Source organism: Opisthocomus hoazin, chromosome 3 (assembly GCF_030867145.1).
Source record: "Opisthocomus hoazin isolate bOpiHoa1 chromosome 3, bOpiHoa1.hap1, whole genome shotgun sequence".
NCBI lineage: Eukaryota > Metazoa > Chordata > Aves > Opisthocomiformes > Opisthocomidae > Opisthocomus > Opisthocomus hoazin.
Window position 1 is genome coordinate 71,174,505 of NC_134416.1, and position 23,385 is coordinate 71,197,889.

At 41.8% G+C, this 23,385-nt stretch overlaps 1 protein-coding gene across 1 annotated transcript in view; it reads left to right on the forward strand.

Annotated features, from left to right (window-relative positions):
• Window positions 1-23,385, forward strand: part of LOC104335546 (dynein axonemal heavy chain 5) — a 176,738-nt gene that overhangs the window by 58,645 nt on the left and 94,708 nt on the right. Inside the window, exons 43-47 of the mRNA XM_075416652.1 lie at window positions 8,888-9,075; window positions 10,275-10,469; window positions 17,751-17,885; window positions 19,038-19,227; window positions 23,091-23,308. Of these exons, the coding sequence (XP_075272767.1) occupies window positions 8,888-9,075; window positions 10,275-10,469; window positions 17,751-17,885; window positions 19,038-19,227; window positions 23,091-23,308 (926 nt within the window). The remainder of the gene's footprint in view (window positions 1-8,887; window positions 9,076-10,274; window positions 10,470-17,750; window positions 17,886-19,037; window positions 19,228-23,090; window positions 23,309-23,385) is intronic.

A 23,385-nucleotide genomic window follows, 5' to 3' on the forward strand; every position in this document is an offset into this window, starting at 1 on the left:
AAGAAGACCAATAATATATATTTGGGAAGAACTAAGTTAAAAGCAGAACTTGTATTGACTTCACTGGACTGCTGTTCTTCCTCCTCTGTTAAATTATTGTGCAAGCTGAAGTCTTCTATACTGGATATATTGTGTTATTGTAGTCCTCACCTGAGCTAAATACTGTGTTTATAACCAAGGCCAGATCTTCACATATCAAGAGAGAAGATAGTTTCTTAGTGACCAGGAGCTATGGAAAGCTGCTCATTTATGTAATACCAAACAAACAGATGAACACTTCTAAGCCAGAAACTGAACTAGCTGCATATGTGAATACCGTCAGTCAAGGTCACAAGTTTCTCAGATCACCTCTTGTAACCCCCAGATCTTTGGGCCAACTTTTAGTTTCATGTCTTTTATTGTGTGTGCAGAATTTTAGTGTCCCAAGTTTATTTTACTCCTTGGTAATAAAAAGAAGAGTTCTGGGACCAGCTTGTTGTCTGATTAAGCGTGAATATGCTCATGACGCCAGGTGTGGTCATCTACTGGGTCTCTGCTGTCCCTTCAGTCATCAGGCTGGAGGGGGGATGTTTCTCTGTGGAGTGGGTCTGTCTTTGATCTCGCCAAGCTGTTGTCTTTTTACTTGCTGCTCCTTCTGTGAGGATGTTTGTATGTCTTAATGTTACCACCTTTTTTCCTGGCTTCTTGGTGATTTCATTTCTTTGTATTAAACTGTTTGTGACTTGTGTCAATTCAAACATCTAGCCTCTCTATCTTTGCTTTGTTTCTGCCTGCTTATCCTGAGCACTTCGGTAACTTGTCCTTTCGCATTTCAGATTGAGGCAATAGTGGTATCTGCAGCTTGCCTTTGCCTTCTTTTAGTAAAACTGGGCACAGTTTCTGTGTCTAAGGACATGAGCTGAGTTCTAGGGCTCAGCTATCTTCCTCTGTTGTTTTTCTAGAAGCTGACCATTTTCCATGTAGTATTGTCATCATATGAACAAAAGCTAAGTAATAATTTGTAATGTGTCCTTGTTATCTGGCTGCCTCATTTAATGGCGTGGTAGTGTTCAATAGGAGTTAGAAAAGATGCTTATAGAAAGAACCCAACAAATTGTGGCTCAGGAGACCACAATGCCTGTGACTGCTTATCTCAGTCAATTTGCTAGTGAGATGGTGGCTTACTTCTCAGAGAGTTTGCCTGGGAATTAGATAATACATCCAGCTGAACAGAGCCTGAATAGGGTGATTTTTTTCAGCATTCATCACACTGTTGTGTGTCTGGGAGGAAAAAGAAGATTCTGTTCTTATGTAAGTCATTGATGCTTTCGTTTGTGAAGGGCACCAGTTGCTTTGGACTTACTTTCACAGCTTGGAAGGGCCTGGCTTGGAATCACAATTTTTATGTTGGAACATCTCTAAGGTATCTGGTATTTCTTGAAGAGTGGATATACTGAAGTTGAGGAAGGAAATGTGCTCTTTTTGGTTTAACAGGAGGAGCAAAGTGAGTTTAGAGAAAATTTTTTAGTGCATATGAGATCTTTAATGAAAAGAAGGATAGTTCTTCACAGCTATAGACGCACTTTCATGCAGACCGATACGAAAGTTCTCATGAAACATACTACATATTTTAGTGCACACATTGAGAAATTCTTCAGAATTCCACATGTCTGTGATGGGCTTTGTACTCCATCACCAGTGTTTTCTCTTCCAAAGGTTTCACTTCATCTGGTGCTGTGGGTCAAGTTATCAGATATTAGCAGATTTAGCAGTGAGGAGAAAAAGGGAGAGTGGAGTTGGTGTTGTCATGTCTGCAGCCATGTTTCCAGATTTTTTCTGGAGGGGCAATAAGTTAGATCTTCAGAATAAAGAAGTAGAAAAATATACTATACTATACTATACTATAATACATAACAATATATTATGTACTATAAAATCATAATTTAAAGTTCTTCTGGTTGGCTCAGAGCTGAGGTTCTGCCTCCCTGTTTCTCTGTCTTCCTATCTCCTTTGTTTTCCTGTGCAACTCCAGCTGTTCACAGGCAGATGGTCTAGTCAACATGTCCAAGGCTTGGGCTTTCATCTTTGATAGCTTTATTTTTGAAATTTGAACCAAAATTGGGTTCCAGTGTAACTGGTCGTTGGAGTTGGAATAAAGTTAACCCATAAAAGTACCAGCGAAGCAAGGGAGAAGGTGAATTTTCAGGTTTTCTAGTATATCTAATTCAGTGCTAAAATTGCCCAGGAACAGCAAATCAGGGGTACTTCATCACTGTTACTGAAAAGTGCCGATGAACATACTTTAGGAAACCTTGGATCTGTGATTGTCTGTAGTTGAGTATAAAAGTTGTGTTTGCTTTGGTTCTGTTTTCTGTAGTTACAAACAACTCTGGTCTTACCTGAGGCACCTTTTTGTGATTTCATATTTAATGCAGTATTTCATATGAGATTTGTCTTAATTCAGAAGGTGAATAAACGAGTGTGGAGCTCTGTAAATTCTTTCGGGACCAACGAGTACCTTGTAGCTTACTGCTTCTGGGCTGCACTTTGGCTAGCCAGTGCTCTCTTTTAGGGAAATTTGCTTTGAATTATGTCACTGTAATTGTACCCCTGTGTAAACTCTGAAGAGATGTGTTGTTTCAATAAAAAAGAGAGTTTATAGCTGCTTTGTCACGAGTAATTACTGCACTGGCACAGTATTTTCAGCCAGTCCCTGTACCCAGGAACAGTACATAGGGTATTGTCACCTGGCCTGTTGGGTCACCTGGCAGGACAAGGTTTGTCACAGCAGGCTGCTGCGTGCTTTCTTTGTGTGGGCGGCCCTAGTACCTGCACTGGGGGCTGTGGCCCCAGTGTAGCTTTCAAGGGTCAGGTCACCCACCTGTCTATAGACCATAGGGTCACTGACTTGGAAAGAGATGTGGCAGTGCATTGCAGAGATGTGTTTTGAAGTCTTTCTGAGGGGGGAGTAGCCATGCTGTCTGATTCTTGTATCGTGTGAGGATGAGGTTTGTAGGATATCTGTACTGATTGGGGATGGGTGTGTGTGTGGTGGTCATATTGCTTAGATGTAAAGATCTCTTTAGTCCTGTCCTTTATTTTCTGCTTTTACTCCATTTTGGTATTTGATTACTATACTATGTTCTGTGTGGGGACAGAAATTCAAGCACAGTATGACGGTGCACAACAAAATTACATTGTCTCTAAGCTGTTGTGCAGCTGAAAGTTTGCTTGCTGCGCCTTTGCTTGTGTGTGGGTGAGTGTACGCATGTATGTGTATTTTCTTTCCTTTTTCTTTTTAAACACCATCAGAATGAAATAATTTTGAAAGAACTGAATTTATTCAAAGCTGTGGGATATTGCCCTTGTCTGAGAATCAGGTTTCCTAACTCCATGCAGCAGGTGGCGTTACAGAACAAGTGATTTTTTTTTTTATCTTTCCCAAGGAAAAATTGTTTGGTTAGAACTGAACCTCAGCATTCTATAAAGAAAGGGGTAAGAGACAGTATTATGTGGAATAAAGTCTTTTTGTTAAAGAATGTCCAGCTTTAGGGCTTTTCCTTCTTGCATCTAAAAGGAAATACTTGATGTTTAATAAACAAAGTAGAAAAAACACCTTTATTTTTGGAATGGATCCTAGCAGTCATATAACACATGTAAAAAAAGGGGCCAAATGCATTTGAAAAATCTTTGCAGGTGTTTTTCATCAGGGAGCAGCAAGGATGGGACAGCTCGATGAGGGTATAGAAGCCAGGAGCCCAGGGTCACCACCACACAGGCAGGGGCAGGGACTTCACTGACCAGGGCATAGTCCTACAGTGCCTGAGCAGGGCAGGTTGGTGACAGCTTGTTCCATCAGCTGTCCAGTGACCATCAGACAAGGTGAAATATCAAGCTGAGTCCAGGGTTCGTCTAGGAAGTTCAGTTAGAAACAGCAGAAGGCGAGACTGGAGGTAAGACTATAGATAGTTCTGGGGTGCTCCCGGAAGTTCAATCAGCAAGTCAGGATAACAAGAGATAGGGCTGTGCCCAGCCCTACATGCAACATAGCTCAGGCAAAGACTGAAGTCTCAGACCTGTGTGAGCTGAAATGGAGGTCCTGGACTAGAGGACAGAGAATGTGGATGGCAGCCTCATGTAAGGCTGGTCAGGGCAATTAAAGCCTTTTGGTGCATCCAGGGTATGATATTCCTTGTACAAGAGGGAGAACGTTAGTTAAAGTACTTGCTGCCACACTAGTGAAGTCAAGGAGCATTCTTCATTTGTTTTCAGAGATAGTAGGGTTGAGTCCTTCATGTTTTAAATTTGATACCTGTCTATATGGCTTCACTAAGGGCAAAAAATTTGGTGGCCTTCTATGATAGGGTTACAGCATTGGTGGATAAGGGAAGAGCAATTGATGTCGTCTACCTGGACTTGTGCAAAGCATTTGACACTGCCCTGCATGACATCCTTGTCTCTAAATTGGGGAGACATGGTTTTGACAGATGGACCACTCAGTAGATAAGGAATTGGCTGGATAGTCGCACTCAAAGAGTTGCAGTCCGTGGCTGGATGTGTAAGCAGAGACCAGTGACAAGTGGCATTCCTCAGGGGTTGGTATTGTTTAACATTTTTGTTGGCGACATGGACAGTGGGATTGAGTGCACCCTCAGCAAGTTTGCCGAAGACACCAAGCTGTGTGGTGCAGTTGACACACTGGAGGGAAGGGATGCCATCCAGAGGGACCTTGACAGACTTGAGAGGTGGGCCTGTGTAAACCTCCGGAAGTTCAACAAGGCCAAGTGCAAGGTCCTACACATGGGTCGGGGCAATCCCAAGCAAATACAGGCTGAGTGGAGAATGGATCGAGAGCTGCCCTGAGGAGAATGACTTGGGGGTGCTGGTTGACAAGAAGCTCAAAATGACATGGTAGTGTACATTCACAGCCCAGGCCAACTGTATCCTGGGCCGCAACAAAAGCAGAGTGGCCAGCAGGTTGAGGGAGGTGATTCTGCCACTCTGCTCTGCTCTGGTGAGACCCCACCTGGAGTCCTGTGTCCAGCTCTGGGGCCCTCAGCACAGGAAAGACATGGACCTGTTGGAGCAGTCCAGAGGAGGGCCACAAAAATGGTCAGAGGTCTGGAGCACCTCTCCTATGAGGAAAGGCGGAGAGAGTTGGGGCTGTTCAGCCTGGAGAAGGGAAAGCTCCAGGGAGACCTGATTGCAGATTTTCAGTACCTGAAGGGGGCAGATAAAGCTGGAGAGGGATTTTTTAGTAGGCCCTGTAGTGATAGGACAAGGGGTAATGGCTTTAAGCTGAAAGAGAGTAGATTTAGATGAGATGTAAGTAAGAAATTCTTTAAGATGAGAGTGGTGAGGTACTGGAACAGGTTGCCCAGAGAAGTTGTGGCTGCCCCCTCCCTGGAGGTGTTCAGGGCCAGGTTGGATGGGGCTTTGAGCAACCTGGGCTAGTGGAAGATGTCTCTGCCCATGGCAGGGGAGTTGAAAGTAGGTGATCTTTACAGTCCCTTCCAACCCAAACCATTCTATGATTCTATAGAATTACTTTAATCTTTTCTTTGTTATGGCATTGTGGTATTTGTACACATTCCACTTGCTTTTAAATTTTGTAAGTAAGTCTATGTGACTTGTTATTCTCTTCAAATTCTTTTCTTTTGGAGCAGGTTTTTCCTTATAATAGCACATAAATTAGTTAGAAGCAGTTTAGTAAAAAGATTACTGTACGTATGGAATTGAACTGAATTTCATGGGAAATCTGCAGTATTGCCCTGGATGAATAAAATCTTAAGGAGCCAATTTTCGCTCTGCTAACACTGTTTTTTATCTGGTGTGACTTCATTAATTTTGCTGAAGAGTTCTTCCAGTATTTCATGGGTAAAAAAGACAAATCAATGCAACAATATTAAAATAAGTGGTTAATAGGCATGAAAAAAGGTAAAAAATGAATGTTAGAATTGTTTTCATATTTTTTTCTCTATTTACTATCTGCAAAAACTGACAAGTATTAATTTGGCTATGACAGCTGATCACAGTAGAAGACAGGACAGAGTAGAATAAGGGCAGAGAAGAAAGGTAAGAGGGGCCTCAAGGGGATTTGGGGTAGATGAGTGTTCCTAGAGGAACACCTTAAAGAGCAAGAGAAGATCAGACAAGGAACAGTAGAGGGAAGGGAAAATGGATAATATGAGCGTAACAGGCCAGAGTAAAGAGAAGAGAAAACATGAAAGAGAAAACAAAACAAAGGGGAGAGAAAAAGTATGTATTAATAGTATTTTTATTGATTTCTGAGTACTTACTCTTCCATTAGCTTAAGTGTCTTAAGGAATTAACATTACACATAAACCACCCCTTTATTTATTTTACCAGTGCTATAGGCTTTGCCATGTAAAGTATGGGGATTCAGGGGAGTTCTGGGCATACATGTCCAACATTGCAAACACACAAATGTGTTTACTTGGACATGTGCTTTATTTCTGAATTTAACACTGCCTTCAAACAGCTTAGGCCAAACTGACCTCCACTGGCCCAGTGGAATGAATTAAGCACCTCTGAACGTTTGTTTATAGCACCAGTTAAATTACTGATGCAGGTCCTTGCTGGACCCAGGCAACAGGAAATACTAGTCTGGTGTTGGCTTTTGGAAGCAATGAGATGGCATCCGTGAAGTTCCTGTGCAGGCTTACTAGCCTTGTCTGTAGTGAAGTAGACGTGGAATAGCAGGGGATTATGGAGCTTACGTAAGGTCTCCCCAGAGTCTTCTCTTCTCCAAGCTGAACAGCCCTGACTCTCTCAGCCTGTCCTCATAGGAGAGGTGCTCCAGCCCTCTGTTCATTTTTGTGGCCCTCCTGTGGGCCTGCTTCAACAGCTCCATGTCCTTCTTGTGCTGGGGGCTCCAGAGCTGGACACAGGACTTCAGGTGGGGTCTCACCAGAGCAGAGTGGCAGAATCCCCTCCTTTGACCTGCTGGCCACGCCACTTTTGATGCAGCCCAGGATACGGTTGGCCTTCTGGGCTGTGAGCGCACATTGGTGGCTCATGTCCAGCTTTTCATCCACCAGTACACCCAAGTCCTCCTTCTCAGGGCTGCTCTCAGTCCGTTCATCCCCCAGCCTGTACTGATAGCGGGGTTTGCCCCGATCAAGATGCAGGACGCTGCACTTGGCCTTGTTGAAACTCATGAGGTTCACACAGGCCCACCTCTCAATCCTGTCAAGGTCCTTCTGGATGGCATCCTGTCCTTTTGGTGTGTCAACTGCACCACTCAGCTTGGTGTCACCTGGAAACTTGCTGAGGGTGCACTCGATGTCGTTAAGTCATTGATGAAAATGTTAAACAGCACTGGTCCCAGTACGGACCCCTGAGGGACACTACTTCTCACTGGTGTCCATTTGGACATCAATCTGTCGGTCACTACCCTCTGGCTGCGACCATCCAACCAATTCCTTAGCCACCGAACAATCCACCCATCAGATCCGTATTTCTCCAATTTACAGAGAAGGATGTTGTGGGGGACTGTGTCGAAGGCTTTACAGAAGTCCAGATAGACGACATCCATAGCTCTTCCCTTGTCCACTGATGTAGTCATTCCATCATAGAAAGCCACTAGGTTGGCCAAGCAGGACTTGCCCTTGGTGAAGCTGTGCTGGCTGTCTCGAATGACCTCCCTGTCCTCCATGTGCCTTAACATAGCTGCTAGGAGGGTCTGTTCCATGATCTTCCCAGGCACAGAGGTAAGGCTGACAGGTTGGTAGTTCCCAGAGTACTCCTTCCTACCCTTTTTAAAAATGGGCGCAATATTTCCCTGCCTCCAGTCACCAGGGACTCCACCTGACTGCCATGACTTTTCAAAAATCATGGAGAGTGGCTTGGCAATGACATCAGCCAATTCCCTCAGGACTCTGGGATGCATCTTGTCAGATCTCATAGACTTATGTATGTTCAGGTTCCTCAGGTGTTCCTGAACTTGGTCTTCTGTTACAGTGGGAAGGGCTTTATTCCCCTGGTCCCCATCTTGCAGTCCATCAGCTGGGGAGGGGCGAGGAGAGAGGTTGACAGTGAAGACTGAGGCAAAAAAGCTGTTGGAGCTGTTGAGTACCTCAGCGTTTTGCTCATCTGTTGATCCGATTTTGCCATTCCTGTTCATCGGGGGGGCATGCTTTCTTTAACCTTCCTTTTCTGGCTGACATACCTGTAAAAGTGCTTCTTGTTATTCCTAGCATCCCTTGCCAAGTTCAGCTCCAGCTGCGCCTTGGCCTTCCTGTCCTCATCCCTATACAACTGGACAGCATCCCTATACAATTCCCAGGATACCTGTCCGTGCTTCCACTGTCATTGCAGTTCCTTCTTGCCCTTTGGTTTGATCAGCAGGTCTCGACTCAGCCATGCTGATCTCTTCCCTTCCTTGCCTGACTTCTTACACCCGGGGACTGAGAGCTCCTGCTATTCTCCAACAATTTTTGACCTATGAATTAGTTCTTATAAAATGCTACAATGCTTCAGTCACAAATGTAGTGATTTCTGCATTTACTTCTGTAGTTTTCATTTAGGTAGATATCTTCCAAGTTCATCTTTGACAATTTCACCCTCTGCATAGATGAGTTTCCATGCTATATGCAAGTTTATGCTTCTAGGTGCTATATACAATATTATTGAACACTTTCTGCTTATGGTTGCTGTAGAAGTGTAGGATTCTTTAGCAAGAAGTTTATATATATTTCTTCCAAGGGGTAATTCTTTTTCTGGGTATCATTAATGCACAGTGCAATTTATTTTGAGTTTTTACTTCTCATTTTAGTCTGTTCTTCTCATGTTACATTAAGTTGTATAGAACATGCTATATTTTATGTGTAAATTATTCCTGTTTGTTCTGATATTTTAACAAAACACTTTTCTTTTTATTTCTTAGGTTTAGCCCAGTCAGGTGCATGGGGTTGCTTTGATGAATTTAACCGCATTGAACTTCCAGTTTTGTCAGTAGCTGCTCAGCAGATATATATCGTACTTCAGTGTAAGAAAAATAAGAAACCTCAGTTCGTTTTCACTGATGGTGATGTTGTTGACATGGACAGAGAATTTGGTATATTTCTGACTATGGTATGTATGTGAATATGTGCAAATGGCATAATTGTGAAAAATCTTTCCTATTTCATTTCTGATTGAAATTTCCATGTTGAAATCATTGGAACTGTCTGTTAGAAAATAGAGAACACAATTTGAACAGTAGTTTGGTCAAATAATAATGATGAAATTTTCTTTTGTCCATATTTTTAACTGGCACTTAGGACTTCAGGTATGCAATTATCATTAACTACATATTAAGGGCTTTTTTTAGTTGAGTATTTGACAGATTGTGACTAAACCCAGCCATCTTATATTTTTAGTCAAAATCTGTCGAAAAAACCCAGAAGTAATTGGCCACCGCAAGGACTACTGTAGTTGATCTGGTCAGGATTTCACCACCTGTGAAGAGCTTTTGACCACAATCCTGCTATAGGACAGCATGAAGGAAACCGCCCTCACTCTGGTTTACTGGCCTCCTGAAGATCTGTCTTTGGTGCCTGCTTCTAGCAGTGCAGGAGGCAAAGAAGCAGGAATGTGTAAGAATACCTTAAAAGCCTCTTTGTATCTCCCCCTCCTTGGCTGTAGGCTACATACCCACAACTCAAAATGAAAGCATTTATTTTAAGGTTTCCTACCTTTGAAAAGGTGTTAATATTGTCACTTTAATTTGAAGAAGAGGACAAATTAGTGGCATACAAAGGCCAGTGGGAAGGCAACTTCGAAACAGCTGGAAGAGTTTAAGAAGCTGTCACTGCATAACCAGTGACTGCTGTTCTCACAACTGAGCCATGCAGTAGTCCCATGAATGACTTAGACATCTTCAGTGAAAGGTCAGATCCATTAGTTTAAATTATATTCAGTAATAGCTTGCACTGTTTGACTGACTTTGCACTGAAATGGTCTGGGGATGGTCACAAGGGACAGTAACCTCCAGCACTGGAACACTAGGAAGACCCTGAGGAACTAACCATTTAAAACAGCTCCATCAAGATCTGTAAGGGGTTGTCTGTTTGTGTGTCCTGGGCATTTCCAAATAACGTGTGTGATACCATGTATTTCATGACCTGCAATATTTAGGCGACTGTGTAGTGATGTGTAATCGTGACATGCTCGAGTTACCCTTTATAACCTGGCATGTGCTCCTGTGTTTACTAAAGAATTATCAGAAAAGATAAACCTTCCTGTCCTGCTTTCATCATATAATATTTTATTTTATGTTTTGCATTTTTGAGAACCCCGGTTATGCAGGACGACAGGAACTTCCAGAAAATCTGAAGATTCAGTTTCGCACAGTCGCTATGATGGTGCCCGACCGTAGCATTATTATGCGAGTCAAGCTGGCAAGCGCTGGTTTCCGAGACAACCAAGTCCTCAGTCGAAAATTCTATACACTCTACAAACTCTGTGAAGAGCAGTTATCTAAACAGGTAAAATAAATATTTGTCCAACTGTAAGCTGTCACTGGACTAGTGAAAAGCATTCTACTTTCACAGAATATGTAATTATTTTTCCACTTGTAACCCTATTAATTTTTCAGGGTTTTTGGTTTCAAGTTCTCAAAACAGGGTCTGAAATCATCGTGTTGTTTTTATTTTTCACACTAATTTATGTCGTAAAGGAAGTTTGATTTGTGATTTTTAAACAGTGCAGTTATTGGAGAAATTATGAGGAATGGTGTATATTGCTCTGCTGAACTTTGTAGAGGACACATTTTTCAGGCTCCTCACTTATGAAGGCTAGATCTGTTGGAGAAGCAGTGTAAGAATTGTAAATAGCTGAAGAGTGCCTAGAAGGCAATGTCTTGCTGAGTGCTGTTATGTTTGGTATGGGGTATTTAAGTAGAAACAAAGGGTAAAGCTGCTTTTAAGAACAGATCTAGTTGTTGCCTTTTGCTGCCTGTACACTAGAGCATCTCAAAGAGAGACCATGTGAATGGCAGATAAGTTGCAGCTCAAATGAGAAGCCTGCTTTGGCTGGATCCTAATGAACCTGGGCATACTGACTACAGTCTCCATTGTATTATTTCAGTTCTATACCACATATTTGTTAGTGACTATGTTGACTTCCATGTAGAGATCTTGGCCTACACCAGAAGAACATAATGATGCATCATATTACCCTTATTGTTTCAGAGTTAAACCAAAAAAGTACAGATTTGGATTTTCTCTTTCTTTCTCCGTACTTCTATAATTTCACTGTCAATACATATAACCAAACTGGATTCCAATTTTCATTTCTCTCAGGTTTATTTTTCTGGGGGAGTTTTACTCACCAGCTTTATGCTGTAGACTGGCTTCTGAAGGGTCGTATTTGCTACTGGCTTCCCTGTAATATTGCCCAGGGCGTCTCCATTAGCGTTCAAGTTGATTTTTAGGCAATCTGAATCGCCCTGTGTTGATCTAGCATCACTAGTGTTAGTCCATTTGTTGCTGTCCAACCTATTGTCTCAGTTCTGTCATCTGTCTGTCCTTTATAGTTACCAGGCTTATTGGCTGCATTTGTCAGAGGATCATTTTCCATGAGCTCTCTCTTAAGTGGAATTTGTGGACATTGTTTAGGAAAATTTGTGTATGAACAGTTTCAGCAGTTAGCAACATAGCTTGTCTCCAAAATATTGAATATGGATCTCTCTTTTTTTCCCTCAGGCTTGGCCTCAATAGGATTAAATTTTCTCATTTCCTCAGTTTATATGGTCATTTTTGTCCTGGACATGATTCTTTCCTTCACTGAGGAAGAGACATTTAAGCAGGCATCAGAAATTTGGCCATATACCTCCGCTTAAGTGCTCAGCTTATTTTGTGTTGGAACTGTTTCACTCCTGGGCAGAGTTCTTAAAAAATACACACAGCCCCAAACAAAACTTAACTGTATACAAAACTTATTTTATCTATCCTAACGTACAATATTTTGTACATGACCATTGCTGCATCCACACAAGGAGTTTCTATGTATAGTTTGGTCATTTCTGCAGCAGAAACTGCCCTGGAGTCTCTGAGACAGCATTATTCTCTGCTCAGCGTGTTAATCAATGTATTGAAGCATGTAAGTAGTGCTCATCAGTTGGCCTAGGGATCATAGGAACTGCCTGGAGGACTCTGTGGAACTGTCGGAAATTCTCATCTGGAGAACTCCTGTACCAATTAGTCAAATGCTTTGTTGTGAAGGCTTATAGCTCCATTACCTTTTCCCAGGTCAGTCCTTTGCCTTATCTACGCTGATGCTGGCAAGGGAGTTCCTTCCTATTTATTAATGGAAATTAATGACCAAGTGCACTGGGCGTGCACAGCCCTCACACCCATCAAAATTATATATTCAAATTTTATGCTTATTTCTCACTTATAACTTAAATTCCATAGTTCTTACTGTACAAGCCATGATGTCTGTGGGGAACAGTCTTCCATGTGTATTTATAATTTCTTCAGGACCCTCTAACATTTCTCCAGCATCCATCAGAGAAGCCTGCTATGCTGATCTTTGCTCCTGGTGGTTTACATTGCGGATTGTGATTCTGTACTCTGTAATATGAGCTAGAAAGCATAGCTTTCTGCAGACCTGTGGTAGTATGCTAGTTTGTTCTGCCTGTGCCTGTCAGCAGCCCTTTGGACAGTCCTACTCTTGCATAAATGCTTTATATACAGTTATAAAATCAGAGAACTGAGTTTGGAAAGGATCTCTGGAGGTCAGCTAGTCCTATACCTGTGCTCAAAGTGGGGTCAAATAAAGCAGGTGGCTCAGTGCCTTGTCTAGATAAACTTTGAATATTTCCAAGGATGGAGACTGCACAGTCTTTCTGGTCAAGCTGTTGAAGTGTCTGACCACCATGTCTAGTCACCATTTTGTCTGCGAGGATGTTGTTGAAGACACCGTTGAAATCTCCTGGAATGCCTCTGCCCAGCTGGCAACAGCCTTTCCAGCAGATATTGGGGTATGTCAAGCCCCTAGTGAGGACCAGGGCTTGCAAAGATGAGGCTAATTCCAATTATCAGAAGAAAGTCTCACCAACTGCTTTCTCACCAGGAAGCTTGTAGCAAACATCTGCCAATGTTGATCAGCGCTCTAATCCTAACCCAAATGTTCTCAGCTGGCTCATCACCCATCCCAAGGCAAAGCACTCCCACTCTTTCTCTTTAAAGGGGGCAGTTCTCCATCCGGCCCTCCTGGCTTGTCCTTCCTAAAGAACCTATGTCCATACATTGCAGCACTCCAGTCTTACAAGCAATCGCACCACATTTCTGCCATCCCAGTGTTTTGGTTTGGCCTGGATAAATGCCAGGTGCTTTTGGTTTGGCCTGGATAAATGCCAGGTGCCCACCAAAACTGCTCTATCACTCCCCCTCCTCAGCTCGACAGGGGAGAGGAAATATGATGAAAGGCTCGAAGGTTGAGATAAGGATAGGGAGAGGTAACTCAGCAATTACTGTCATGGACAAAACAGACTGAAACTGGGGAGAAAAGAAAGTTTAATTCATCACCAATCAAATCAGAGTAGGAGAATGAGAAATAAAACTAGATCTTTAAACACCTTCCCCCTGCCCCTCCCTTCTTCCTGGGCCTGACTTCAGTCTTGTTTCTCTACCTCCTCCCGCCGAGCGGTGCAGGGGGACGGGGAATGGGGGTTACAGTCAGTTCATTGCACGTTGCCTCTGCCGCTCCTTCCTCTTCAGGGGGAGGACTCCTCACAATCTTCCCCTGCTTCAGCATGAGGTCCCTCTCACGGGAGACAGTTCTCCAAACTTCTCCAACATGAGTCCTTCCTACGGGCTGCAGCTCTTCACAAACTGCTCCAGTGTGGGTCCTTGCCACGGGGTGTAGTCCTTCAGGAACAAGCTGCTCCAGCGTGGGTCCCCCACTGGGTCACAGTTCCTGCCAGCAAACCTGCTCCAGCGTGGGCTCCTCTCTGCATGGGTCCACAGGTCTTGTCAGGAGCCTGCTCCTCCCCATGGGGTCACAGCTTCCTTCAGGCATCCACCTGCTCCGGCGTGAGGTCCTTTCCAGGGGCTCACAAGGTGGATATTTGCTCCACTGTGGACCTCCATGGACTGCAGGGGGATAATGTGCCTAACCATGGTCTTTCGTCATGAGCTGCAAGGGAAGACTCTCTTCTCTGGTGTCTTGAGCACCTCCTCCCCCCTCCTTCTTCACTGACCTTGGTGTCTGCACAGTTGTTTCTTTTACATCGTCTCACTCCTCTCTCACAACTGCTGTTTCACTGCAGTTTTTTCTTCCCCTTCTTAAATATGTTATCCCAGAGGTGCTACCACCGTCGCTGATTGGCTTGGCCTTGGCCAGCAGCAGGTCTGTCTTAGAGTTGGCTGACACTGGCTCTATCGGACATGGGGGAAACTGCTCGCAGCTTCTCACAGAAGCCACCTCTGTAGCCCTCCCGATACCAAAACCTTGCAACATAAACCCATAATGCCCAGTTAGACTGTAGCCCTGTAACTGCACATAGAGCTCTAATTTCTCCCGTTTTGTTCCCATGCTGAATGCATTAATGAACAGACACTTCAAACTGGCACCTGCTTGTGCTGGTTACCTGAGAAAAATGTCAGAGCTTCTGCCATGATGCTGTCCTCTCAGCCCTTCCTTGTCTGTATGTATACACTTGAGATGGGCTGCCTTCCGCAACCTTTTTTCATTCTTGAGGATTCTCTTGTCCACCTCAGACTGCATCTTTTGCTTTTCAGTTGGGTTCACCACTTCCTCACTTGAACGTGAGTTGTCTCCCTCCCCTATTGTTCATAGTTGCTTGTAGTAGCAATGGGATATTTTGAAAGACTTCTTAAAGTTCCTCATGAAGTTTGTTGTAGATTGGGGAATACATCTGATGCAATGTGTGTTTGTATGTAGAGAGAGATCTAATGAGTTCATCTGATTAGATATGGGAGTCCCATCAACTGTAGATGTTTCTAAGAGTACAGTGGGACACAAATTGCTTCTGTCTAGCCAGAAAACTAGAACTGTAAAGTACAGATAGGCTTTCTTAAGGCATATTAGTCTGTCTTTCCCAGTGGAACTGACTTATTTAATTTTTTAATGGTAAATTTTAAATCTGAAGTAAGCACTGCCGGGTATCTAGGTAGTTGACTTGAAAGGACAGGATCATGTAAGGAGCCAGTGCAATAGGAAATGGCAGAACATTTCCTGTTTTCAGCAAATGCAGTATACCTCAACAGAAGAAAATAACCACAAAGTATACACCAGCTGAATTTACCTCCACGAAATCTAAAATGAATTTGCCAGAAGGAATACATGAAGTCCTCCAGACATTTTACACTCATAAATGCAGACTCTGTAGACAGAGGAACTCTGACTCACAAATAGCCAAAGGCACCCTGAGTGACTATCGTCTCCTTCAGTAGAGAAAAACATACAAAAATAAAAGAATAGCCCTTAGCAAATGTAGGAAGCCCAAGGTGTCCACAAGCCTGTGAAACAGTTATTCTGGCAGAGCCCCCAAAGCTGAATTATTTGCCTTTGTTATAGGACAAACAGTTGTCTTCTGCCTCTTTCCATAGAGCATCACCCAGATTAGGGAAAACTATAGAAAATGGAAAGAAAAGCTTAACAAAACTTGAAAGCAAAGGAGTCCATAATCTCTCTTTGAGGATCATCTGTTTCAGGTGCTTTCATAAGGAGAAAACCACTGATACTACTTTTCTTCTTTTCGCCACAACCACAAACTATGCTTCTAGTGTTGAGATTTTTATTTGCAGATTTTTAATTCTTCCTTACAAGCGCATCAACTGTACCACAGCCATCCGTTTTGCTGAAATGCAATCTTTTGCCTGCTGTTAAAAGATGTAGTAATGAAATAGCTCATAAACCATATTTGCCTGTCAATTCTAGCTGTTCTGTGCCATTCCTGAAAGGCAAAGCAGTGGTAAAACTGGCAGACTGATTAAGGAAAATAAACGATGGTCACTTTAAACCACCTGTCATGTAGGTCGGTTGGAATGCGCCAGAAAACCAGTCTTTAAAAGTAATTTTGGTTTATTTTAAATTTTCTAATAGGTATGACAGTATTTCTTCAAACTTAACAATGTCGTCACTTTTGTAGAATCATAGACTCATGTAAGTTGGAAGGGACCTCCAGAGGTCATCTTGTCCAACTTCTAGCTCAGCACGGGTCAATTTAGAGCAGGCTGATAAGGTACTTTCTGAGTTTTGGATATCTCCAAGGGTGGAGATATTCAGTCTCTTGGCACCGTTTCCATGTTTGACCACTCTAATTGTGAAGAATCTTTTCCTTATGCAAACCATTGCAATTTGCCCTTTTGCAAATTTTGACCATTGTCTGTTTTCCTCTTGCTTGGTCATACTTTGCTGAGCACATTCCAGCATGTCAATGATGGTCATCTAGCAAGGAGAAAAAGAAAAATATCATCCCTTGTCACGATTCTGAATATTTCACTGGGACATATAATTTACTAAATGATATTGGATTTCATCATCAACATATAATCTGCCTTCCAAACTTCACAGGAAGTTGTTAATCGTTTTGTCTTAATCCTTCCGTCTGCAAATGAGATTTCCTGGCAGTACATGGCTGAATATTCATGTCTAACTTCTTGAACTGGTAACAACTTGGCACCTGATTGAATAATAGAAAATGAAGGTGGATGGAGCCTCAAGAAGTCATCCATTTACCTTTCTGGAGGAAAGAAAGTTCTTAGCTAAATGATTTGCTGTAAAAGTTTGTGACTCTCCTTAACATTTTCTGTTGACAGATAGCCTGCAGTTTCCAGACAATCTGTTCCAAAATTTAATTTTCTGTATGGTCACAAAGTTTTCTCTAAAAGTTAACTTGAATTTCTTTTGCTGTAGTTATGTACATTACTTCTTTTCCGTTCTATTCCTTCTGTCTTATTCTTTGCAGATATTTTTCACATGTCTAAGACTTTTATTGTAACTCATCCTACATATTTGCTCTTCTTACTTCTGCAGTAAATTTCGGTTTACTTCTTCCTGATATAGCATGTTTCCTGGTCAGCTGATAACTTTAATTTCTTTTCTAAATTCTCTTCAGTGGGGTTCATCTTCTGGTAGAGAAGTGCCAACTGCAGTGGAAATGTCTTTTCAACAGTCCTAAAAAGGACACTTTTATTGCCCACTGTAATTGTAGATATGTCATTGGGGAGTTTGTGTCCCATGTCAGATACTTTTCTGCAAAGCTTTCTGCACCTGACTTGTTTCTTAACTGAATGAAGATGAGTTCTTACCCTTCTTTATTTGTGCAGTTCGTTAGTTCTATATGTGTAGTATTTTGCACTTGTCTTTATTTAATTGCATCCTATCATTTATTGAATTTCTCTTGGTAATTCTGAACTCTGGTTCTGATCTAATTCACTCGCTTCGTATCATCTGCAAACCTAATCAGTAAGTTATTTCTTGCTGAAAATTCTGGGTTGTACTCAATGTATTGTTCCAATTTGTCAGCTGGGAGATAGAGGTGGGGGCTCAGGGGAAGGTGTTTTTTTAGTTTTGTCTTTGTTTCTCGCCGTCCAAATATATCCTAGTTGGCCATAAATTGAAGTAGTTTTCCCCAAACTGGAAATCCAGTGGAAAAGATGAAGAGCTGTAAAATTAGTAATCTTTAGAAGTTCAATGGCATATTTATTTCTTTAGTGAATTTAGTATTCAACCCTCTCTTGATTTTAAAGTGTTTAATCTTTGTGGTACCAATTGTGATTATGCATTATTTCAAGGTTCACTATGACTTCGGGCTTAGAAATATCCTGTCTGTTTTAAGAACACTTGGATCAGTGAAAAGATCTAATCCCAAAGAGCCAGAGAAAACCATAGTGATGAGAGTTCTTCGGGACATGAACCTCTCCAAACTGGTACTGTAACATTGGTGACTTTCCCAGAAAGTACTTTCAACACTTAGGTGTTCAAAAAATGTGTAGATGTGGCACTTCGAGATGTGGTTTATCAGGCATGGTGGTGTTGGGTTGACAGTTGGACTTCATGATCTTAGAGGTCTCTTCCAACCTATGATTCAATGATTCTATGATTTTGTTTGCATTTTTAAGTGTATTTATTATGCAATTGAAAAGATCTTCTTCAGCAGTTGGATATATCATTTTACAGTTTTTATTGTGGTCTGTTAGTGAGTGGAGAGCCAGAATACAGTTATGGTGTGAGCACTGTTTGTCTTTTAAAGAGAGGAAAACACATCAGAAGCCTTAGCTGAAAAAATCATTGGAAATACCATCAGAACGTAGGGGACCTAACCTAGTCCTGTAATTGGCTCTTGTTTCTTCTTTCTGCCCTATCTAAGGAGACAAAGGAAGAATACATTTTATTAACTTTTAATAATGTCATTAAAGATCCTTCTTAATCCAGAATTTCAATTTATAAATTTTTTGGGAGTCTGTTGCCTTTTCAGAACATCATAAGAATTGCAATGAGTGAGGTAGTTGGAAGCAGCTAACACCTACTTGTATAGGCTAATCTCTTTTGATGTTGCTATTTAAAGTAGTCATCTTTTTTTTTTTGCTGTAATTGAAAGGTTATAACACAACTAGACTCTGTGTATTTACCTTGGGAGCCAGTTTTGCAATGCAACCAATTACTCTGTTTCTGATATTAATCTATGCAGTGTATCGGTACATGCATTCAAACCTATAGGCATGCTTCTATGATTTACAGAAGTAAAAAAAAATCATAAAAAATGCAAGGCAAAATGCGATTTGAATAAATTTTGCTGGCTCATGGACCAAACGAAGAAATGTGTGTGTATATATTGAAAAAAATGATATTAAGATGTTAACATTTTTATAAGCTTTAAGTATTTAATTTAGAAATTACTACTTGTGATTGCATTGTATGAAATTCACTTAATAAAATTTATTGATAATTATAATATTTGCTTTGGAAAAGATAAGGTTTTCTACTGCTATTTTTTAAATGGCATATTCTTGAAGATTGTTTACAGCTGTAATAATTTCAATGAATAAATAATGTATTTCCCCCTACTTTATCCTTGACAGGTGGATGAAGATGAACCTTTATTTATGAGTCTCATTAATGACCTGTTCCCTGGAATTACTCTGGATAAAGCTGGGTATCCTCAACTACAGTCAGCCATTCAGAAACAGACAGAGGAAGCAGGGCTTATTCATCATCCACCATGGATACTTAAACTCGTTCAGCTGTATGAAACTCAGCGAGTCCGACATGGTTAGCATGCTAGATCAGGTTCTGAGACTGTGTAAAAGCAATAGTTTTTTATATTATCTGCTACAGAATGCAGATTATTTTCACAAAAAGTGTATTTTAAAGTTGAACAGATGTCATTTTTAAAGCCTATGTGGAAATTTTGCTACGAAACTGTTATGACTTTTTTTTTGGTGGGCAATGCACACATTTTAGCTTTGTTGTATTGCATTTTTATGGGAAATATGAGTGTGGCCTTCAGTGATTGAAATTTCTGTGGAACACATTAAAATGTAGAGTATACATTAAAATTCAGAAACAGCCAGTTTCAGTGTTCTGAAAACAATTGTTGCCCTCAGACACAGTTCAGTCATGAAGCTCATGTTTCATGTTACTGTGATATCATGATGCCGAGATGATTACAAAAAATAATCTCTCAAACCTTTACTTTGATAGATTCTACCAAGCAGGCACTATAATTCCAAGTGTTGTTCTTTGTGTTACATTCTGGCTGTTTCAGCTGAGGAGGAATAAGCCTACCTCCTGCTGGACCCAGGGGGGTTGGGCGAGATGGCTTCTAGGGGTCCCTTCCAACCTCAACCATTCTGTGATTCTGTGAAAATATGTTTTTTACAGTGCACAAAAGCCTAATGAGTAAAGTTTATCCTTTCCTAGGAAGGTTACCAAAGACAGTAGTAAAACCAGGTTTACTATTCATAGCAGAGTGGAAAAAAACCCCTCCCCTACTTTGAAGTGTGCCCCATCCCAGCCACCCCTGAACAACTAAGGATTTTTTAGCATATGAAGGAAAAAATATAAAGGAATTGTAACTAAAGGAGCAAAGATTTATGAGGATGTCATCCTTTTTGTTCTCTCTTTTCATGTCATAATAAGAGAATAGTAAGCTTAAACTAATGGAACAAGTAAAAGGAAATACTCATTCGCATAGTACAGTCTGAGAGCTTAATGCCTCAAAAGTTTAGTTTAGATTATTGGTTGGACCAAAGAACTGGTTAGTGCTGTGCTGAGTTAATAATTTACATCCACATTGCTGGGTTCAGTGTTCCATACCAAATCATAACACCTATCTCTATATTGGAACCATGAAAGTTTTAATGAGTTTTCAGTCATGATTAAATGTGCCTCTTGTTAGAAGAAGCTGTTTGGTCTGTGAGACACCACAGATCACTGTTCCCCCAAAATCTCCGGGATCCTCTGTGGCATTCTGCTTAGGTGCCTCTTCTCTCCACTTGTCCCTACTATTCCCAGGGGTTGTGCAGCTCCAACTGGCCTAACACTTGGGTGCCCAGGGCCTTTCTATAACACAAGTTGTTGCATGGAGGTAAAAAGATCTCTGTTTTCCTGATATCCATTTGTCCTGCTCATGCACACTTGGATTTATGGAGAGGCCACCATGGGATTTCAAGTAATGAGGAAAAATCTGTAAAATGCGTGACTTCTCTTGACTGAAATAGAGGCAATATATGCAAATGCAGTGCTCATGCGCACACACACATGCGCATATGCGTAGAGATTTGGTGCATGGATCCTGAAATCTCTTTTGCATGATAGTTTTGATCCAAATGTTGTTGACACCAGCAGAAAGGCTGTTCCATTAAAATTTAGGGGCTTGCATTAGGCCTCCCCATATGTAACATATGGCATTAGTAAGTGATTATCTGGGTGCCCAAATTGGTTTTGGGAACATTCAGCTTCTTTCAGTTTTAGACAAAAATCAGGCAGTCTGCATTGTACTGGATTAGGCTGTACCTTGAGTTCATGATTGATTGTTCCATACGTTTGTTGAAGAGGTTTTCAAAGCCAACTAAGGATTATGTTGCCCAGGTGTTTCTAAGGTTAGTAGGTGTTATCTAGCTCCCTTAGATGACTTTGGAAGTCTCGATGTGAATGTCCCATTTGCTTTCAGATAGACTCTGGACGTTTTGAATAATTGATATGGAAAATATAACTAAGAAGGATCAACTGTAGGATCAGTTTATTGTTGAAGACATGGCTTCTTTTCCTCAGGCAATATGTGTATACACTGATGAAATTAAAAGTGTAGCTGCTGTTAAAATTTTTTTGTGTAAGAAAAATGTATTAAAATGTCAGCATGGGTGGATGTAAGTACATATTTTTGTTATTTTTGCTTCAGAAAGATACATTCGATTTTGTGTATCATTGGGAATCATATTGTGTATTGTTGAGCGGTTCGTCTTGCGTGCACTCACCAGGCATGCACAGGAGACACGCAGGAGACACCAGGCATGTTCAGGCCCAGGCAGCATGGGTTCATGAAAGGCAGATCCTGCTTGACCAACCTGATCTCCTGCTATGACCAGGTGACCCGCCCAGTGGATGAGGGAAAGGCGGTGGATGTTGTCTACCTGGACTCTTACTAAAGCCTTTGATACTGTCTCCCACAGCATTCTCTTAAAGAAGCTGGCGGCTCATGGCTTAGACAGATGTCCTCTTTGCTGGATAAAAAATGGCTGGATGGCCAAGCCCAGAGAATGGTGAATGGAGTTAAATCCAGTTGGCGGCCGGTCAGAAGCAGTGTTCCCCAAGACTCAGTATTGGGCCCAGTCTTGTTTAAAGTTTTTATCAATGATCTGAATGAGGGGATTGAGTGCTCCCTCAGTAAGTTTGCAGATGACACCAAGTTGGACGGGAGTGTCGACCTGCTGGAGGGTAGGAAGTCTCTGCAGAGTCCTCTGCACTGGATTGATGGGCTGAGGCCAGTTATGTGAGTTGCAACAAGGCCAACTGCTGGGTCCTGCACTTGGGTCACAACAACCCCATGCAATGCTACAGGCTTGGGGAGGAGTGGCTGGAAAGCTGCTCGGCGGAAATGGAGCTGGGGAAGCTGATCGACAGCCAGCTGAACATGAGCCAGCAGTGTGCCCAAGTTGTCAAGAAGGCCAACAGCATCCTGGCTTGTATCAGAAATAGTGTGGCCAGCAGGAGTAGGAAGTGAGTGTGCGCTTGTATTTGGCACTGGTGAGGCTGCACTTGGAGTACTGTGTTCAGTTTTGGGCCCCTCAGTACAAGAAGGACATGGAGTTGCTGGAGTGTGTCCAGAGAAGGGCAGTGAAGCTGGCAAAGGGTCTAGAGCATAACTCTTATGAGGAGCGGCTGAGGGAACTGGGGTTGTTTACTCTGGAGAAGAGGAGGCTGAGGGGGGGACCTTCTCACTCTCTGCAACTATCTGAAAGGAGGTTGTGTTGAGGCAGGTGTTGGTCTCTTCTCCCAGGTAACTAGCAATAGGATGAGAGGAAGTGGCCTCAAGTTGCATCAGGGGAGGTTTAAGTTGGATATTAGGAAAAATTTCTTTACTGAAAGAGTGGTCAGGCATTGGAACAGTCTGCCCAGGGAGGTGGTGGAGTCCCCATCCCTGGACGTGTTTAAAAAACGTGTAGATGTGGCACTTCAGGACATGGTTTAGAAGGCATGGTGGTGTTGAGGTGATGGTTGGACTTGATGATCTTAGAGGTCTTTTCCAACCTTAATGATTCTACGATTCTATGTTTCTCATGAAATACATTTAAAAATTACTGTTTTTGTTTACCAGCAGTCGTGTCAATGTCATTGCATGCGAATATCAGAAGGCAGTTGTGTTTTCCAGTTAGGAAAAGGAACAGAACTGCCTGAGGGAGGATACAGACCCAGATGGGCTTGCCTGTCGTAATAGACCAGGCATTTATAGAGGCCTTTGAATAGTATTTTTAAATTCCACTTCAGTCAACACTGAGTAAGTGGAGTGAGAAACATCTTTTTTGTATTGGCTTTTGATAAAACGTAAACAAGGATCATTGATACAAAGAACCATTAAATGGTAGCATGACATTTTGAAATTTCTTTTTAAACCATGTTTGTATTGTTTTAAGGTATGATGACTCTAGGTCCAACTGGTGCAGGAAAGACAAAATGTATTAATATTTTGATGAAAGCAATGACAGATTGCGGTGCTCCTCATAAAGAGATGAGAATGAACCCAAAGGCAATCACAGCTTCCCAGATGTTTGGTAACCTTGACGTTGCTACAAATGACTGGACAGATGGTATTTTCTCTACGTTATGGAGAAAAACTTTAAAAGCAAAGAAGGTAATGGATTCTGTATCATGACAGTTAATAAGGACATTTAATACTGTTTCTATAAGGTCTCGTTACCTGTCGTTTAT